Here is an 18,770-nt window from a genome sequence, read left to right as displayed (position 1 = left end):
GGTGTGTTGCAGCACACCCCCGCCCCTGGAGGTAAAAATAATGATTCTTAAATCAATTACATAATAAGTTTATAGACAGGCGACTGTTTGCTGTCCACAAGACCTCAACTTAGTGGCTGCCCAAAAAAACTGTGTTACTGCCCAAAAATTGATTTAACCAATACAAATGTGTTGTTTGTGGACAAATTTGTCCACAGACTCAATCAACTATGGTGCTTACGTCAATATGACACTACGAATGATTTATGGTTAACGTACCATTAATGTCTAAGAATGGGGACCTAACTTCCTAATGAGTCTCACGTATGGCCACAATTCCAGAGTCAAAAATATCGGCCAATATATCAATATATTGGTGATATATTTCAGTTTTTGAGGTACATGATATGGAGATATTAAGATATTTTGGATAGATATATTGATATAATTTCAAACTAATATATATCGGGTTTTCTAATATATCGATATATATCGACCAATATATATATGATAGATTCAATATATATTGTTGACTTTGTTGATTTTGACCGATATTTGACCGTCTTTGACCGATTTTTTAATTAAAATCTATGAATTTTCCAATATATATTGATATATCCGATATATTTCGGTATATATATTGAATCTATTGGATATATCGACTTATCCAAAAAAAATTGACTAATCAACAAAAAGATATATATCAACCGATATATCGATATATTTTGGTTTTTGACCCCTCCCATTTGATATATCGACTGAAATGGAAATATTGTCACAATCCAACCATGCTTCTGCTATCCCTAAAACCTGCTGTAGAATAAAATACTAAAAATAATGCCTATTCAAATTAAGAGTTGTTCACTTAGGCTCAGTCTTTTGTCCTCGGCTTTGATCTTCAAATTCATCAGGACCTAAACTGTCCTGTAGTAGGGTTGTCTAAACTCTAAACTGTTAAACAACTAAAGAGTTGCATACTTGCATTGAGTGAGATTTCAAGCTAAAATATTGGCTTGGGGTACTTGACTAAATATTGGTGTTGGGTAAAGTGGTAAACTAGTTGACCAGAAAAGGCTAAATGATACTCAATATAAGATGATTATATAATTAGAAGATTCAGTTAAAACCTACTATACCGCGTTATACTGAAAACAAGAATTATCCGAACCATGTATAGTGGGATCATTATGGATATGTTACTGTAGAAACATGATTATGAAGTGTTTAATGTTCACATAGAAAGAGGCAGGAAACTTAGTTTAGAAGTCCGATCAAAAATTTTAACTTAAAATGTACTCATGGATCTCAAGCTCTAGGTCAGAAAACAGACAATAAAGTTTTAAAACTAGAGTTTGATTTGGGGAATTTCACTAGATTTGGAGTTCCAACTTAGGGTTTTGACAGAGGATCTCCACCATTTACTAACTACTACTTCACTTGTTGTTGATCTGGTAGACATGGTTAGCAAACTCAAGTAATGGAAATTAGTTAAATATGATAAAGGGCATTAGAGGAATGTAGACTTTACAATTTTACCAATAAGAAGAAAATGAGGAAACCCATACTAGTGTTATTGCATATATTTCAATGCCTAAAGTTCTAGGATAATTAACCTATGCAATCTTTTCTCTGCCCAAAACACCACTAGAACTTTTCAGTCTATCTTTCAGGAGCACACATGAGGTTATAGGTGTTGGGAGATTTCACTAGAAAGTCACACCTCAATCTAGCTACTTTCTATCCCAAATGATTTCAACTTGGAGATCACACCAAGAAAATCACCCACCCAAGACTTTGGTAGTTATCACAACAAACTCAAACAAGCAAAGCCACTAATTTATCATTACCCATAACAAGCAAACAATAAATAAGGAAGTAAATATGCAAAGAGACACAAAGATTTAGGTGGTTCGGTAAATGTTACCTACATCCACACAAGAGCCGAGTTTCCTTTATAGCAAAGATTGGAGAGTTTACAAGAGATATCAAGAATCAAGAACAAAAGGCCTCACTCAAACCCTAGCTCAATAGAGCTCCCACAATACCTAAGAAATGAATCTCTCAAAAGTTATCTCAACCCTAACCATAAGTTTCTTTTATATAGGTGGGGAGAAAATTTCGCGGAGAAAATGGGTTTGGTTATTGAAATTTCGACAAACCTGTCAAAATTTCATAATATTTCGATCAAGGCAATTTTGGTCGGTTCACTGGGCCATCCAAACTTCTTTTCGGTCGGTTCAATTTGGGCCATCCAAACTTCTCAAGGTTGGTCACATCGGCCGACCGAAAACAGGAAGGAAGAAATGTGCATGGATCTCGGTTGGTTCTCTGGGTCGTCCAAACTTCTTTCGGTCGGTTCACTGGGCCATCCAAACTTCTCAAGGTTGGTCACATCAGCCGACTTGAAGCGAGTGAAAAAACTACACAAAAGTGGGGACGATCTCGCCGGGGCGTCAAGAGTGAAAAAAGCGGCTTAATCCGGCCCATCTATGTTTCACAATTGTTAGTTCCTCGCTACCATCACCGGAGCAAAGCTCGACGGTTCCACAAACCCAACAATCTCCCACTTGGAACCTGTCGAGATTCTACAAGCACATCACATCTCAATTGTAACAACTCCATCCAAATCCAATTTACTAATGAAACACTCGGCTCATCCAACATGGTCTTCAAGCAAGAAAACCCACCGAAGTTGAACACTTCAACTTCGTCTTCACAACACCCCTACCATGACATAGACATGTCTCCGTGATACTCCATGAATAATACAATATCCATTTCACCGCTTCCCAATGATGTTTGCCAAGGTTAGCCATAAACCTCCAAGCAACTCCCACTGCATGGGATATATCTAGGTGCGTGCAAACCATGTACCACCGCCTAGGGGTTTGTCGGGAACCATGCAAGCTTGCACACCATATTCTCTATATCCTTCCGTAGGAAACCCAACAGTTGTCGCGTGTAAATCTCCTCAACATGGTCACAATGGAGGTGAGCAGTTTTCACATTTAACTGCTTAAGATTTAAACCTTCCGCTACAACAATACTAAACACTGACTGAAAAGTATTTGGGGAGAATATCATTGCCAAATATTTCTTGGAACCATCATGTTCCTCCTTGACTCGATACACCCATTTGCTCTGTAGAGTCATGTCCTTGGGTACTTTGGCCAACTCCCAAGTGACACTAAAGACGAGGGACTTCGTCTCATCATGCATAACAAGCTCCCACTCGCTAGCATCACCAACCTCCAATGCCGCATCATAGCAATGAGGTTCACCATCATCAGTAAATAAATAGGTGGAGAGAGGATACTTCATGCTCGGTACAGTTTGCCTGGATAACCTCCTTAGTGCACGAGGTGGAGATGGACTTGGTGGCGTAGTCTCTTCACCCGAGTCACTACTATCATCATCTGACTGTGGAACTTCCACAACACCACGACTCATATAAGAGCCTTCCAACTCAACATACTCAGTGTCACTATCTCAGAATCGGCTCCACGGCCGCTTCTTTTTACGTCCTTGTACAAAACCATCTCATTTGAACAAGGCATTTCTACTTCGAATAATTTTCCGGTTTTGGTCATCCCAAAAATGATAACCAAGATCATCATCGCCATATCCAATGAAGGTACACTTGACATCAAGCTTACTCCTAGCTTGGTCACTAGTGTGCACATAGGACTCACACCCAAACACTCTCAAATGGGAAAGGTTCACATCCTTCCCACTCCACACTTCCTCACGGAATCCACGAAATCCAAAGGTACCGACGGTCCTCGGTTGATCGGGTAAGGCTGGCGTGCTAACTCTCTCGCCCCGAAGGCGGGCAAGCTCGCTAGTGTCGATACACCTAGCCCTATATGTCATGTTCTAATCATCCGCTTTGCGACCCCATTCTCTGAAGTGTCCCTCGCAAAGTCTTTTCCATCTTGATGCCCTTTGTTAGCACAATACTTCTCAAAACCTGAATCAACATACTCTCCATAATTATCGGATCTGGAAACTTCTTCACCTTGAAGCATGTCTCATTCTCAACCATGGCCTTCCACGTCTTGAACACTTCCAATACCTCGGACTTGTGTCTCAAGAAATAGACCCACACCTTCCTAGTATGGTCATCAATGAAAAGTCACAAAATATAACTTTCCGCCAAGTGAAGAGACATTAGTCGCCCCCGGACATCTGTATGAATCAACTCAAGCTTCCTAGCTTTCGGAGTTCGACCCATCTCCACGAAAACTCACCCTTCTCTGCTTTTCAAACATGCAATTCTCACATAAGTCAAAGTCCGTTGACTCTAACGGGAGTTTACCAGTGGAGTGAAGGACTTGCATTCCTTTCTCACTCATGTGACCAAGTCTGCGGTGCCAAACATTTGGATCCTCTTTGCCATTTGCCACGGCATTCGACCCACACCCGTGTGCGGTCATGTAGAGAGTACCATCCTTGTCGCCTTTAGCGACTATTAGAGAACCCTTAGAGATTTTCCAAGTATCCTTCGTGAAGATTGTAACAAATCCTTCACTAGCCAATTGACCCACTGAAATCAAATTCTTCCTCAAATCCGGAACGTGTCGAACATCCCTTAATAACCATGTCCTATCTTTCAACATGACACGGACATCACCTTTGCCAACAATGGCACAAGATTGGTCATCACCAAGAAAGACCTTTCCAAGGTCACCTTTGGTGTAGTTCACAAAGAACTCTCGATTTGAGGTCACATGGAATGATGCGCCGGAATCTAAAACCCAAGACTCCTTATTGTTCTCCATCGAACATATCAAAGCATCATCTTCCACTTCAACTACATTAGCTTCTTGATTCTTCTTGTAGTTGTTATTCCTTGGTGTTTGGCATCGGTTACTATAGTGGCCAGGCAAACCACAATTGTAACATATAATGATACTATCATCTCTAGGCTCATCACTAGGGGCATGAGAGTTCATTCTCCCCCTTCTATTTCTCGGTCTACCACGACCCTTGTGCATGTGCATCCCTTCGCTCTCGGTACTCAAAGCCGAACCCGATGTCGAGGCCCCATCCGAACTCCTTGAATTTCCTCCGCTAGTATCATACTAACCACATCGTCAAATTTCAACTTATTCATTCCCGCTGAGCCACTAATAGCCGCAACCGTAGCCTTCCAACTTGGAGGCATTTGTCCTATTATCGCCAACGCTCTCACTTCATCACTAAATGTAATCTCAACCGACTCCAATTGGTCTTTCGTTTGGTTGAATTCATTTAAGTGGTCCTGAAGGAATCATTCTCCGACATTCTCATGGAGAAGAGCTTGGTAATCAAATAGACTTTGTTCGCGGCCGAAGGTTGCTCATACATGCACGTTAGTGCCTTCATGAGAGACGCCGCCGTCTTCTCATTTTTTATATTGAAGGCCACTGACTTCGAGAGACTCAATCGGATTGTCGCCAATGCTTTTCTATCTAGCAAATCCCATTCACTTTGCTCGCAACTCGCTGGCTTCTCTCCCATCAAAGGTTCATACAGATCCTTTTGATAGAGTATGTCCTCAATTTGCATCCTCCAATAGCCGAAGTTTGTACCATCAAACTTCTCTATTTTGTAGCTTCCTTTGTCGGTCGTCATGACTTCCACTTGAACCAATACAACGGTGGAGACTCTCTCAGAGGAATTTCTTCAAACACCTAGCTCTCAATGCTAAAGGTGGAGTCTTTCCTCACACACCTTGTTCCAATGATTCAAAACCGTGCTCTGATACCACTTGTTGGGAGATTTCACTAGAAAGTCACACCTCAATCTAGCTACTTTCTATCCCAAATGATTTCAACTTGGAGATCACACCAAGAAAATCACCCACCCAAGACTTTGGTAGTTATCACAACAAACTCAAACAAGCAAAGCCACTAATTTATCATTACCCATAACAAGCAAACAATAAATAAGGAAGTAAATATGCAAAGAGACACAAAGATTTAGGTGGTTCGGTAAATGTTACCTACATCCACACAAGAGCCGAGTTTCCTTTATAGCAAAGATTGGAGAGTTTACAAGAGATATCAAGAATCAAGAACAAAAGGCCTCACTCAAACCCTAGCTCAATAGAGCTCCCACAATACCCAAGAAATGAATCTCTCAAAAGTTATCTCAACCCTAACCATAAGTTTCTTTATATAGGTGGGGAGAAAATTTCGTAAGAAAATGGGTTTGGTTATTGAAATTTCGACAAACCTGTCAAAATTTCATAATATTTCGTCAAGGCAATTTTGGTCGGTTCACTGGGCCATCCAAACTTCTTTTCGGTCGGTTCACGGGCCATCCAAACTTCTCAAGGTTGGTCACATCAGCCGACGAAACAGGAAGGAAGAAATGTGCATGGATCTCGGTTGGTTCTCTTGGGCGTCCAAACTTCTTTTCGGTGGAGTTCACGGGCCATCCAAACTTCTCAAGGTTGGTCACATCAGGCCGACTTCGAAACAGGAGTGAAAAAAACTACACAAAAGTGGGACAGTGCTGACGGGCCGTCCAAGAGTGAAAAAACTGGCTTAATCCAGCCATCTATGTTTCACAATTGTTAGTTCCTCGCTACCATCACCGGAGCAAAGCTCGACGGTTCCACAAACCCAACAATAGGATCCACTGTCGCATGTCGGATAATATGAGTTGCCCTCAAGTCAAAGTTGATCACTTGATCCCTGTGGTCTCAAAAAGGGATATATGATCAGTTCAATTATTCTAAATGACATATTCTTGAACATATGCACCAATTCATTTGGTTCCTACTTTATCCGGCCTATTGATCATTGTTGGTAATGAATTTTAGGCCTTTATATTTTTTTGGACATTAATAACTCATCCTGTTGTTAACACAAAGTCATAAAGAGACACTTGCTTTAAGTTAATTTCAATAATATTTTAAGAGTGCTTTTTCATTTTCTTCATTGTTAATCTTTTTTTTTCAAGGTATCTAGTGAGTGTTAAATTGCCAATTTCTCTATAAGTTTAAACTTATGTGAAATGTCAATTCTATTAATATATTAGAATAGACTCGGGAAAACTCATATATATCAACAGTGAGAACTGCGAGGTTCAACAATTTCTGGTTCAACAAGATATACTATTCAAAATATTATTCAGTCTAATCCAATAGTAGTACTAATAATAATATTAATAACAATAACAAAACACTGATGAGTGATGATGTTATAGGGTGGTGGTTATCAAAAAAAAAAGTGATGACGCTCATGAAGTCAATATGCCAACGCAATCAGTGAATAAGTGTATGTATAGTTGTGGAAAAAGCTCAGTATCTTTCGTTTAATCAGAGAGGACATAGTGCACTGCACACAGAAAGAAAACAAGAAATAAGTTGAAAGTTTGAAACCCAGGAGGCAAAGAGCTAGTTTCTAAGCAGCAAGGACATAATAGTCATTAAGCTCTGGCGGTGTATTTGCTTCCAAAAGAGGTTGAGAGTTGAGAGGCCTCGTTCATGCCTTCAGGGGGTCATGTGGTTGTTTACACCTTTACTGTCTACTTATTTAAGGTAAGTGGGTCACTCTAGGAATCTGCAAAAGATCTAAAATATTATATTCTGACAGGTCAGATATAGTAATTTGATTGGGAAGAATGAAGAATAGAAGCTTTGAGGAAGAATAGAAATTTTGGATCCTGAGTAACTAATACAATATCTAAAAAAAGAATAGAAGGGTCTATGCGGAATTTACAGAGAATCTTATGTATTGAATATAGATTTCAGCTCTTGCATTGGAGTTTGGCTCACCCCACGTTTACATAAAACAATTCAACAAAAGATGATTAAAATAGTGTTACATTGGAAGCTTGCTTTGTCTTGATATGCCAAAGATAGAGGTGAAGTTCAATGATAAGTGTGAAAACAATTTGATTTGAATATCCCAATAACTGCCCAGTTTGTAGTCTCTTGAGATCCTACACTTTGGATTTAAACAACACCTCAAATGGCTTCAAGAAGGCAAGTGAAGAAGTAAGAACTTCTATTTCAAACCTTTTGACTTGGGTTTCTTGGTAGTTGTTCTGAAGAGCTTAGCTTGAGTTTCTACCCGAGTCACCGCGATACTCGCAGAAACACGCTCTTCATTGTTACAGTCACCCCAAAAAGACGGCCGAAGCTTCGGAACCAGACCCTTTTATAGGAAGCATATAATGGCTTTGAACCAAGTGAATTGAAGTACTGTGAACTGAACTGAACTGAGTTTCTTGAGTTCACGTTATAGGCTATAGTCACAACTTTGAGATTTTATACTAATAGACGGACAGTTTTCGAGACCTCCACTTGTGTGTCTTTGTCTAATTTCTCAGAAGCTCTTCTTTAATAGTAGTCTACTTCAGGAATTTCTCATCCCTAGTAGTTGAGGTTCAGTTTCAGTTTCTGTTTCATTTCTCTTTCTCTTCTCAGTTTCGAGGAACTAGTTCTAAGGGAGGAGAGTAAAAAGAGTCATGGATGAGAAAAATGACTTTGAGAAGGTAGATGAAGTTATGCTTCCTGGTTTCCGATTTCATCCAACCGACGAGGAACTTGTTGGTTTCTATTTAAAGAGGAAGATTCAGCATCGGTCTCTACCTATCGAGCTAATTAAGCAACTGGATATATACAAACACGATCCATGGGATCTTCCAAGTAAGCAAGTTCACCTTCACTGCATCATTTCATTTTATTTGCTCCTTTTGTAAGACTAAACAGTTAGAAACATGTCTTATCAACGTAAAAACAGTTTTACTATCTATTCTGGTAAAAGCATATATGATAAGGGAAGAAAGACAACTAACTAACTGTTTCTTTCGTTGGAGTGAAGTGGCAAACTTAGTAACAAGTTCCTCCTTGTCTGAGATGTTTAGAGAATCTTGCTGCTTATAGACAAACAAAAATCTTAAGCGCAAATGCATAATACTATTCATCATGACGCAATTCAAAAATATAAGTATTATTTGAAGTAAACTTTTTTTCAACTTCATTTTCTATGTTTTGTTTTCTAGTTTTTGATAATTTAATATGGATTTTGAAACAAGTTGACTTCATTGGCTACCTGTTTCCCATCTTCGTTGTGAACTTAACTAATCATATTCTACCTCATCTGTGCAAGAAGAGCTGGCAACTACCGGGGAGAAAGAGTGGTATTTCTACTGCCCAAGGGACCGCAAGTATCGAAACAGTGCGAGACCTAACAGAGTAACTGGAGCTGGATTTTGGAAAGCCACTGGAACTGACAGACCCATCTATTCCTCCGAAGGTAACAAGTGCATTGGCTTGAAGAAGTCTCTTGTGTTCTATAGAGGCAGAGCAGCCAAAGGGATCAAAACTGATTGGATGATGCATGAGTTTCGGCTGCCTTCAGTTACTGAGTCAACCCCACCCAAGAGGCCCATAGACAAAAGCTACCCTGCCAATGTAAGACTTGTCTCAGATATATATTATGGTATGGTATATTGATGACGAACATGAAATAACCATTTTCTTACTTTTCCCCACAGGATTCATGGGCTATATGTAGGATCTTCAAAAAAACAAACTCCATGGCACAGAGAGCTCTCTCTCACTCATGGGTCTCCTCATTCCCTGAAACAGCTGGGGCCAATGTACTTCCTCAAGGAACAGCCTGCACTCAATTTAGTTCTGGGAATATATCTTGCAATACTGAAGCCAGATCATCATTCCAGTTGTGCTGTAATAATGATTTACAACAGTCCTCTACTACTAGTACTACTTATCCTCCTATAGATGTACAATCCTACAAACCCTTTAATCCTATGTTCTCTAAGCAAAACTTAACTCCAAGTCTAAATGGAGAAATTCCTTCTGGCTTCATGTTCTCGCCGTATGATATGCAAGGACCCAGCAAATGCACAGTCGATGTCGCGTCTTTGCTTGCAAACCTATCCCCTGCCTTCGTTGGAGACAGCAGTAAATCTTCAGAGAATATAGATTTCGCAGGGACTCAACAACCGTATAACGGTTTCTCCCTGACTTCGCCACAGGAGATGCAGGGTAACGTGGGAATGGGAGAAGAAGATACATGCTTGAGGAAAAACCCAAACACATCCGACATTAACAGCAATTGGGGTGCTGTTCGATCAGTTGGGTTTCCCTTCAATCTACCTCTCGACATGCCTGATGCATGGAAACCCAATCTGCCTTGGGACTCTCCCCCATGTCCAAGCGAGTTGTCTACTAGTTATTCCACGAACAAGTGCTACACTTGATTTGATTAATGTATACTAGAATTCCTTGGTTGTTAGCCTTGAGTAAACAGGATGGAGATCATTGTGAAGCATACTGTTTACAGTAGTACTGTACAGTTCTTCTGCTATACATGTATGGTAATCAAGTAGTTCTGTCAACCCTCAGTTGTCTTTCCAATTGACGTAGTATAGTCTAAGTTTTGAAACATTAAAATTTGGAAGGTCCGTGAGCAAATACAAGAATTAAAACTGAGATGCCAGCAGACATGTGACCTAAACATGATCAGAATGCAATTTAATTCATTTTCTTTTTCGGTTGAGAAGGAGAACAATGACTGTAAGATACCAGATGGACGAAACCAACTGAATAAATATGCACTTTGGTTGGCTCCAAAAACACTATAATGTACAGCTTGAGCCATTGAAGCGTGCCGTAGTATACAAAACTAACCAAGCCTTATAGTTTCCTTAACTAAGGACATTTCATCCTTCATAGTCCTGATCTGTATTCCTTGGTATTTTTTAATCCCTTCTACCTTTCAATTTTTTAATTATTCACTTTGACTCTATTTCACTTAAATAGCTGGTTCACTTGAAGAAAGTCTCTACCAGTCTGATATTCCACGAACCTCCTTTTCTGGGTGACAGTTTATAAGAGGCAAACATTGAATCAGTCTGAAATCATTAAGCTGCTCTGATTTATGATCTAGCTCTTACATAGACTCCAACCTGGTTCTTTCTGCACCCCTACACCCTTCATCAGACTTCTGATGTTGATGACTTCGTCCCACTGACCCACATCAGCTAATATGTTTGACAAAGATATATATGCTCCAGCACCAGTAGATTCCAATTCAAAAACCCTTTTGGCTGCCAGCCTCCCTAGCTCAACATCACCATGAACTTTGCAAGAAGCGAGCAGGGCTCCCCAGACCAAAGCATCAGGTTCAATAGGCATATGAGCAATAAAATTTGCAGCCTCTTCCAGTCTGCCTGACCGACCAAGAATATCGACCATGCAGGCATAGTGCCGCGAGCCTGGCTTAATTCCATGGTATTTGGTCATTGAGTTCAAATGGGAATAGCCTTCTTCCACCAAACCGCTGTGGCTACAGGCAGATAACACCCCAACGAAAGTCACTGAATCAGGTTCTACCTCTTTTTTTCTCATAAGATCAAAGAGTCTTAGAGCCTCCATACCCTTTCCATGTTGAGCATAGCCAATGATCATTGATGTCCAGGTGAACAAGTCTGGATTCTCGATCTGATCAAACACTTTGTAAGAATCTTCAATGCTCCCGCACTTTGAGTACATTGTAATAAGTGAACTTCCTACGGAGAGGTCTGAACTTAGTCCTATTTTCACAACCGGGGTATGTAATTTCTTACCTAGGTCTGCTTTTGTCAGAGTAGCAGCTATCCCAAGAAGTGACGAAACTGTGAAGGAGTCTACATCCATTCCAGCAACCAGCATCTCATGATATAGCAAGATCGAATCTTCAACATACCCATTTTGGGCATACCCTGAAACCAATGAGGACCATGACACCTGATCTTTTCGAGGCATCAACTCAAACACTTTTCTCGCAGAAACAAGAGCCCCACACTTGGAGTACATAGCCACAAGTCCGCCACCAACAAGTGAATCACTGCCTATTCCTACATTAAGAGCATATGCATGAACTTCCTTACCTTTTTGCAAGGACTGAACAGCAGAACAAGCCATGAGAATTGCAGATAAGGTTGTCCGGTCAGGTTTCATTCCTTCAGACACCATTTCTTGGAATAAATGAAAAGCTTGATCTGCACAGCCATGCTCGGCAAAACCGGCAATCATTGAAGTCCATGAAACTTTGTCTTTGCCATGTATTTGTTCAAAAACTTCGTAAGCTTCTTCCAAACTGCCATATTTGGAATACATGGTAAAAAGAGCACTCCCAGCGGAAACATCTGAGACCAACCCAACTTTCAAGATGTAGCAGTGGATCTGTCTTCCCAGATTTATACACTCTATGATGCTTAGAACACTAGAGCTACAAAACTTATCAGGTCTTATTCCTTCCAGAATCATCCTCCGAAACGTTTCAAATGCTCTTCCAGAACTCTGGTTCTGTGCAAAACCAGATATCATAACTGCCCAGCTCTCGACATCAGTTGCAGTTCCACTCTCTCTAAAAACAACCTCAGACGAAAAAACATCTCCCATTTTTGAGTACATATTGATCAAAGAATTTATGACGGTGGAATCAGAATCAAACCCACATTTTAAAATCAAAGAATGGATTTGGATAGCTTCTTTCATCATTTGAGGTTTGGCACAAGCTGTGAGTACACTAGTTAAAGTATAATTGTTAACTTCTACACCTACTTTTCTCATTTCTTTGAAGAACTGGAGAGCAGATACAGGATCCTCCCTCTGAAGAAAAGCTGCTATGATTGCAGTCCAAGAAACAACATTATGAATCACCATAAGTGAAAATCCCTTAACAGCATCATTGATATCACCAACTTTGGCGTACATATCTACAATAGAAGTTCCGACAAAGACATCTCCTTGCAAGCCGCATTTGAGCACCCATCCATGAACTTGTTTACCCAGCTCCAATTCCCCAAGAGCAGTACAAGCAGATAAAACACTCGGATACGTATGATTATTGGGCATCAAATTTCCACACAACATTTGGCTAAAAACCTCTAGTGCAACAAAATTCTCCCTATTTATAACTGCTCCAGAAATTATAGCATTCCAACAAACAACATTCTCACACAAAACATCAGAAAACAATCTCAACCCTTCCTCAAAACAAAAACTCTTCATAAACAAATGTATCATTCCAGTCCTAACATACCCATTTGAGTAAAACCCATTCTTAATAACAAGACAATAAATCAGATTACCATACCAAATACCTCTCAAAGCTGCACAAGCAGAAAGAACACTCCCATAAGTATACTGATTAGGATCAAATCCTAAAACCCTCATTTTACAAAAAACCCTCCAAGTATCATCATACTGTGAACTCCTATTATAACCCGATATCATCACATTCCACGATATAACATTCGGTTCAGAAATTTCTTCAAACAAACGAAACGCGTAGTCCATTTTCGCCAACTTACAATACCAGTCAACAACACAGTTAGCAACAAATACATCATTTTGTAGGACACCTGCTTTTAAAGTATGTGAATGAATAATTTGGGTTTCATTGATAGTGGGCTTCTGAGGTTTAGTCTCTTCAGTGAAGAAATGATATGGATTGAAAGAATATTGATTAGTTTCATTTTGGCTTTGGAAATTTATCAGGTTTTCGAGTCGCGCGAGAGACGATAAGAATCTAAGAGATGGAAGTGAAGTTTTGGGTAGGGAGATTTGTTGGAACTTTAAAGTCTTCATTTGTTTTTAGAAGTAGAGTGAAATCATAGTGTGTTTTGAATAAATTTATGGCGCTTGTTTTGTAAACGCGCGGGAGTTCTTAACAGATACTGATATGGGCCTTTTTAGACTAAATATTGGTAAGTGGTTGGGCTGGATTGGTCAGGTGTTCAGAATAATTGAAATACTTTAGACAAATTAAAAAACATTTCGCAATTCAAACGTTGAATTCAAGATGGCCGAGTTGGTCTAAGGCGCCAGTTTCAGGTACCGGTTCGAATCCCATTCTTGACACATTCGTAATGTTATTTGCTACTATTTCTAATATTCTTTGCAATTGATTTCATTTTGGAATTTGTATGTATATTCAGTGTGCATACTTATTGCACTATACGTCACAACAATCACAACTATCAGTTTGCATACCTAAAAATAGAAATGCAAAATCGTGTGCATACACTTTTTTTTTTTTGCTAAAGACAATCAGTGGGCACTAATGGGGTATGCACATTCAGAGTGCGTATCTATTGAGGTCACATTCACTGTGGTATGACACATTAAATGTGCACAACACATTGATGGACTTTACCTAATGGTGTATGTACATTCAGTGTGCATACCTTTTGCACATTGTGACAATGTGCATGCAGTGTAAGATGTAACCATTATTTTCTTACCAAAACGACATAAAGGTAAAATCGGAAAAAAAAATCAAATCAAAGCTATTTGTATTTACTGGTTATTTTCACCCGAAATATGATTTTTTAAGTTATTTATTTGCATTTCAAATGTGTCTTTTTGAGCAAGGCCTAATATTTTGAAAGCGGGCGATATTTCAGACCCTTTAAAAAATGAAATATATCAAAAATATCGATATATAAGATGATATATCTCTTTTTGTTAACGGGTCAAAAAAAAATTGTGTCAATATATCGGAAAATATCATCGATATATAGTAATATATATCAAAAATATCAAAAAAAATAATAAAAAAGCAATCAAACATCGATCAAAGTCAACAAAATTGATGGTCAAAATCAGATATATCGGTCAGAAATATCAATTATATCGTTGAAATAAAGATATAGTTCAGTTTTGCCAATATATATCGGGCTAAAAAGGCTTAAATATTTGGCTGCAAAATATCAAATCATTCGATTTCGGATTGCTTAAAAAATGAAATATTTCGGCGACATATCGATTTGTCGTCCAAAATTTTCGGTCTTGTTTTTGAGTGATTTCGAAACCGGTCGTCATAGATAGTGATGATAACCATCCCGAGTACAGGATATACATATTTTTCCTTTCTTTTGTTGGTGGTTCTTGGTGGTGTGATGTGTACATATTAAGGGGTTGTTTGTTTTTTTTGAATTCAGCAGTCAGAACCTCTTAAACTTAAGTTTTAAGCATTCAGAGGCTCAAAACTTGTTTGTTTTTTTTAAGTAGTTTAAGAATTCAGTGGTACTTTTAGCATTCAAAGATTCAACACCAAAATTTCTTCCTCGAATCTTTGAATTTAATATTTGAAACAAGAAGTCCCTTCTTGCCCTTTCTTAAGAACCCATCTACTTTCCTAACCGACTTTTTTATGGCTTCAAAATAAGTTCTTCAAAATTTGATGTTGGCGCCACGGTTTTTTCATTTTTTGGGTGAATGATATCCACTTTGTTAAAAATAGAATTACATATATATATTCTGAAAATAAACAAAATATGAAAATAAACCGTTAAAAATATATTTGTGAAAACATAATTTTAAATAAATTTATTTATCATTTATTTTTTTTCGATAATCCATCTCTTCTCTTCAAATATAATATATATTTTGTTTAACAAGAAATCAAGTTAGTGTTTAAAATAGATAGCATGAGTAAAATTGTCGAATGATTTTTATATTCAAATTTTCTTGAGCCGAGGTTATTCTAACAAAAACAAACATGTTTTTAGAATTCAAAGAATCGACATTTAGCATTCGAAGAGAATGAGCCATTCAAAGATTCAAAGATTCAAAGATTCATAGGCTCAGAAAAACAAACGACCTCTAAATATTTGGCACAAAAATATATACTTAGTAAGTTAGTAGTATTATATCGGCTATATACAATGGAACATGTAGTGCACATTGACTAATACAAAAATCAAGTCCACTGTCCAAGTTCTCACTCAATAAAGTTGTATGGTGTGTGATAGAGAACGTTGGGAGATTTGAGTGTAGTGAAGTTGTATGGTGTGTGGTCTGGATCTCCAACTCCAACCAAGAGAGTAGAGATTGCCCTTAAACTCAAGGGCATACCTTATGAGTTCATACTAGTGGATCTGAGAAACAAGAGTGAGTTGCTCCTTCAATACAATCCAGTTCATAGGAAGGTTCCTGTAATAATACACAATGGCAAACCGATCGCTGAATCACTTATCATTCTGGAATATATCGATGAACATTGGAAAAATGCTCCCAAATTACTTCCTGATGATCCTTATGAACGAGCTAATTAAGGTCCGATTCTGGGCCAACTTTTTTGATGAAAAGGTAACTACACTTACTCAGTTTACTTACTCTCATTGTTTACCAGATCTTAACATCAAGATGTAATTGCTTGGCACATTACTGGGAAGATAAAACCAGCATAACTGTTTTCTTTTGGTGTAATGTAAACTAAAAAGTGAAAGAGTTGGTTGTTTGGAAGTTCTCCCAAGTCCCAATAGTATGTTCTCTCGATCATTTGTAACAGTACCCTGCTATGCGCGGTATAAACTTATCGGAGAGATAAAATTTGATAAAATGTTTAATCAATCATAAGAACATGAATTACTGAATTAGGATAACATAGTTTGTTAAGCTACTTGTATCGTTTATGTTTGCTCCGGCCTTAAACTTGTCCGGCCTATGAATTCATCGATATTGAACTGATTCAAAGAACTTCTAACAATTAATTTCTAAAGTGTTATTATTCTTATCATAGTTACGTTCGACGCCTCTTGTAATGTCTGAAGGTGAAGAGAAAGCGAAAGCCATTAAAGACTACATAGAGAACATAAGCGTGCTTGAGGAAGGGCTTAAGAGGGATTTCTCAGGAAAGAGTCCTTTCATACATGGTGGAAGTCCAGGGTATATGGACCTCCTCATGGGTTCTACTGCCTGCTCCTACAGAGCCATTGAAGAAATTATTGGAGCGAGGTTGATTATACCAGAAATACACCCTTTGTACTTTGCTTGGGTGGCTGCAATGGAAAATCATCCTGTGGTGAAGGAGGCAATACCACCTCATGAGGGGTTGGTCAATCACCTTCTCAAGTATAAACAAAGGGTCCTTGAGCTACCTAATAGCAAAGCTTGATCACTACTATCAATAATTGACTAGTGTACTTCAGCTGCTTAATTTGTTGTATGCAAAACTATGGACATGGAGTACGTTTCTCTAGTAATTAAATAAACCATGAAATTATTTCCTCATTTCGTTACGTAAATCTTAAAACTTGATCTCGCAAGGAAAAAAATAAGAAGTCCAATTCACAAAGGTCTTTTGACTTTGTGCTTGTACACCAAGGAACATGGGTCATACTGTTTTTTTTTCGCTAGGTAAGTAGAATTTGCATTTAAAAGTAGAAAGGTAAAACATGGTATGAGGAGGTGGCATATGCCGTCCCTCCTCAATTCCAAGGTAAAAGATGTTGACTAAGAGAGACAGTTACATGGGTTTCCATACGAAATCAGCAAAATCCCTCAAATCTCTCATAAGGCAGCTCCCATTTATATGACGCTTGGGGCAAGCGAAACAGTCTCATCTTGTTGCAGATTAGCTCTAGCGGCTTTGGCAAGGATGTCTGCGGACACATTGGCCTCTCTCCAAATATGAGTAATCAATAGATGCGTCATTTCCTGCTTACACACTCTCTAGTCTCCATCTTGCCTGTAAGTGCCATGGGATATATATTACGTGAAACAAAATTGGCTACAGCTGCAGCCGAATCATTTTCCACCAAAACCTTAATCCATCCTCTTTTAAAGGCAAGAACAAGTCAAATTACTTTTTTTTTTGAGCTAATTGAGCAAATTAAATTGTATTGATATGTTAGGAAAAATTACAATGAAGTTTAGTACACATCATAAGTTTAGTAGATCATCGTAAGGTCCTCTATATGCTTCTAATTAGAACGAGTCAAAGTTAAATTACACTTCTTCCTTGAGTAGACAATAAGTTCAGACCACAGTCATTAAGTGGAAAGGTGCAGTGGGACTAAACATCAATTATAACGAATAGATAGAAGTGCTTTTGATTCATAAACACTTATACTTCATGCAAGGGCTGTCGATGGAAATTAACTCTACAATTTCGACAGTTCTTATACTTCATGCAAGGGCTGTCGATGGCCAGAGTCTACCATTGGTCCTATGTTATTATTTTCTATTACGTTAGCATTGGAAATCCAGGGTATAACACCCCGGCTTTTATTTGCTTTTCCTATAATAATATTAATATTAATAATAATAATAATGTAAATAAATAACAGAGATAAGATATCCAGTAGTTTTTGGATAAAAGCCCGTAAGTAAGTAGATAGGTTTAAAACCCTTGTTTTCGGAGAGGTTTTAAAAACCAGAAAATAGGGATTTCTCATGTAGAGTTTTTAGGGAAAAACAAAACGGGAGTTTTAGAAAAAAAAAAAAAAAAGTTTTACTGAGAGAAAAAAAAAGGGGGTTTGAACAAGAAAGATTGTCCGGTTTTTTGCCGATGAAGGCGTTGGGTTTTCGGGGTTTCGCTCTCGGGAAGCTGTTCGGTTTTAAATACTGAGTAGTCTGACGATCTTTTTAAATATTTGTTTTCGCTACTGATAATGTTGGTTTTTTTTTATCCGTAAACTCGTTAAAGGGTGCCGATTACGTTAATGGTGTCGACTATGTTAGATACTATTTGGAAACACCGCGAAGAAATAACTAAGACAATTTTTGGCATTTAAACCGTCCGGAAGTCCGGACATCGGTGGGTAATGGCGTTATCAACACCAAAGCACCAAACCGTCCTTCCTGTTTTGTGGTTGAAGTATATTTCATTTTTTTTATTTGTGGAAATGTTGAAGTCTTAAATTTGAATGTTATTGATGATGTTTAGTTGTGGTAATGAAGAGTTGGGTATTGAATTGGTGTTTGGGTTGATTGGGTGAGGGGAAGCCTTGAAACAGCCATTAATGGCGTTCGACCAAGACCCCAAACCGTC

General features: G+C 38.4%; 2 protein-coding genes and 1 long non-coding RNA gene across 3 annotated transcripts; 2 read left to right on the top strand and 1 right to left on the bottom strand.

The window, feature by feature from the left end:
• The first annotated feature begins 7,955 nt into the window (after positions 1–7,955).
• LOC147522556 (putative NAC domain-containing protein 94) lies at positions 7,956–10,360 on the top strand. Its single transcript, XM_086594137.1, has 3 exons — positions 7,956–8,623; positions 9,090–9,391; positions 9,475–10,360. The coding sequence occupies exons 1-3, from the start codon at positions 8,443–8,445 to the stop codon at positions 10,201–10,203; spliced, it is 1,212 nt and encodes a 403-aa protein (XP_086450263.1). The 5' UTR covers positions 7,956–8,442; the 3' UTR covers positions 10,204–10,360.
• Positions 10,361–10,468: 108 nt separating this feature from the next.
• OTP87 (pentatricopeptide (PPR) repeat-containing protein) lies at positions 10,469–13,676 on the bottom strand. Its single transcript, XM_086594131.1, has one exon. The coding sequence runs from the start codon at positions 13,577–13,579 to the stop codon at positions 10,889–10,891; it is 2,691 nt and encodes an 896-aa protein (XP_086450257.1). The 5' UTR covers positions 13,580–13,676; the 3' UTR covers positions 10,469–10,888.
• A 2,019-nt stretch (positions 13,677–15,695) lies between these two features.
• On the top strand, positions 15,696–17,008 carry LOC147522554 (uncharacterized). Its single transcript, XR_015195374.1, has 2 exons — positions 15,696–16,084; positions 16,518–17,008. It is a non-coding gene; the product is annotated as an uncharacterized LOC147522554 (long non-coding RNA).
• Positions 17,009–18,770: the final 1,762 nt, after the last annotated feature.

Source organism: Coptis chinensis, chromosome 1 (assembly GCF_015680905.1).
Source record: "Coptis chinensis isolate HL-2020 chromosome 1, ASM1568090v1, whole genome shotgun sequence".
NCBI lineage: Eukaryota > Viridiplantae > Streptophyta > Magnoliopsida > Ranunculales > Ranunculaceae > Coptis > Coptis chinensis.
The sequence above is the reverse complement of the archived record's forward strand: the minus strand, read 5'-3'. Positions and strand labels throughout refer to the sequence as shown.

Excerpts from the sequence above, each read along its gene's own strand:
- OTP87 (XM_086594131.1), bottom strand. The coding sequence starts at position 13,579 with ATGAAGACTTTAAAGTTCCAACAAATCTCCCTACCCAAAACTTCACTT.
- LOC147522556 (XM_086594137.1), top strand. The coding sequence starts at position 8,443 with ATGGATGAGAAAAATGACTTTGAGAAGGTAGATGAAGTTATGCTTCCT. Across the intron at positions 8,624-9,089 it reads CGATCCATGGGATCTTCCAA|AGCTGGCAACTACCGGGGAG; the intron begins GTAAGCAAGTTC and ends CTGTGCAAGAAG. Across the intron at positions 9,392-9,474 it reads ACAAAAGCTACCCTGCCAAT|GATTCATGGGCTATATGTAG; the intron begins GTAAGACTTGTC and ends TTTTCCCCACAG.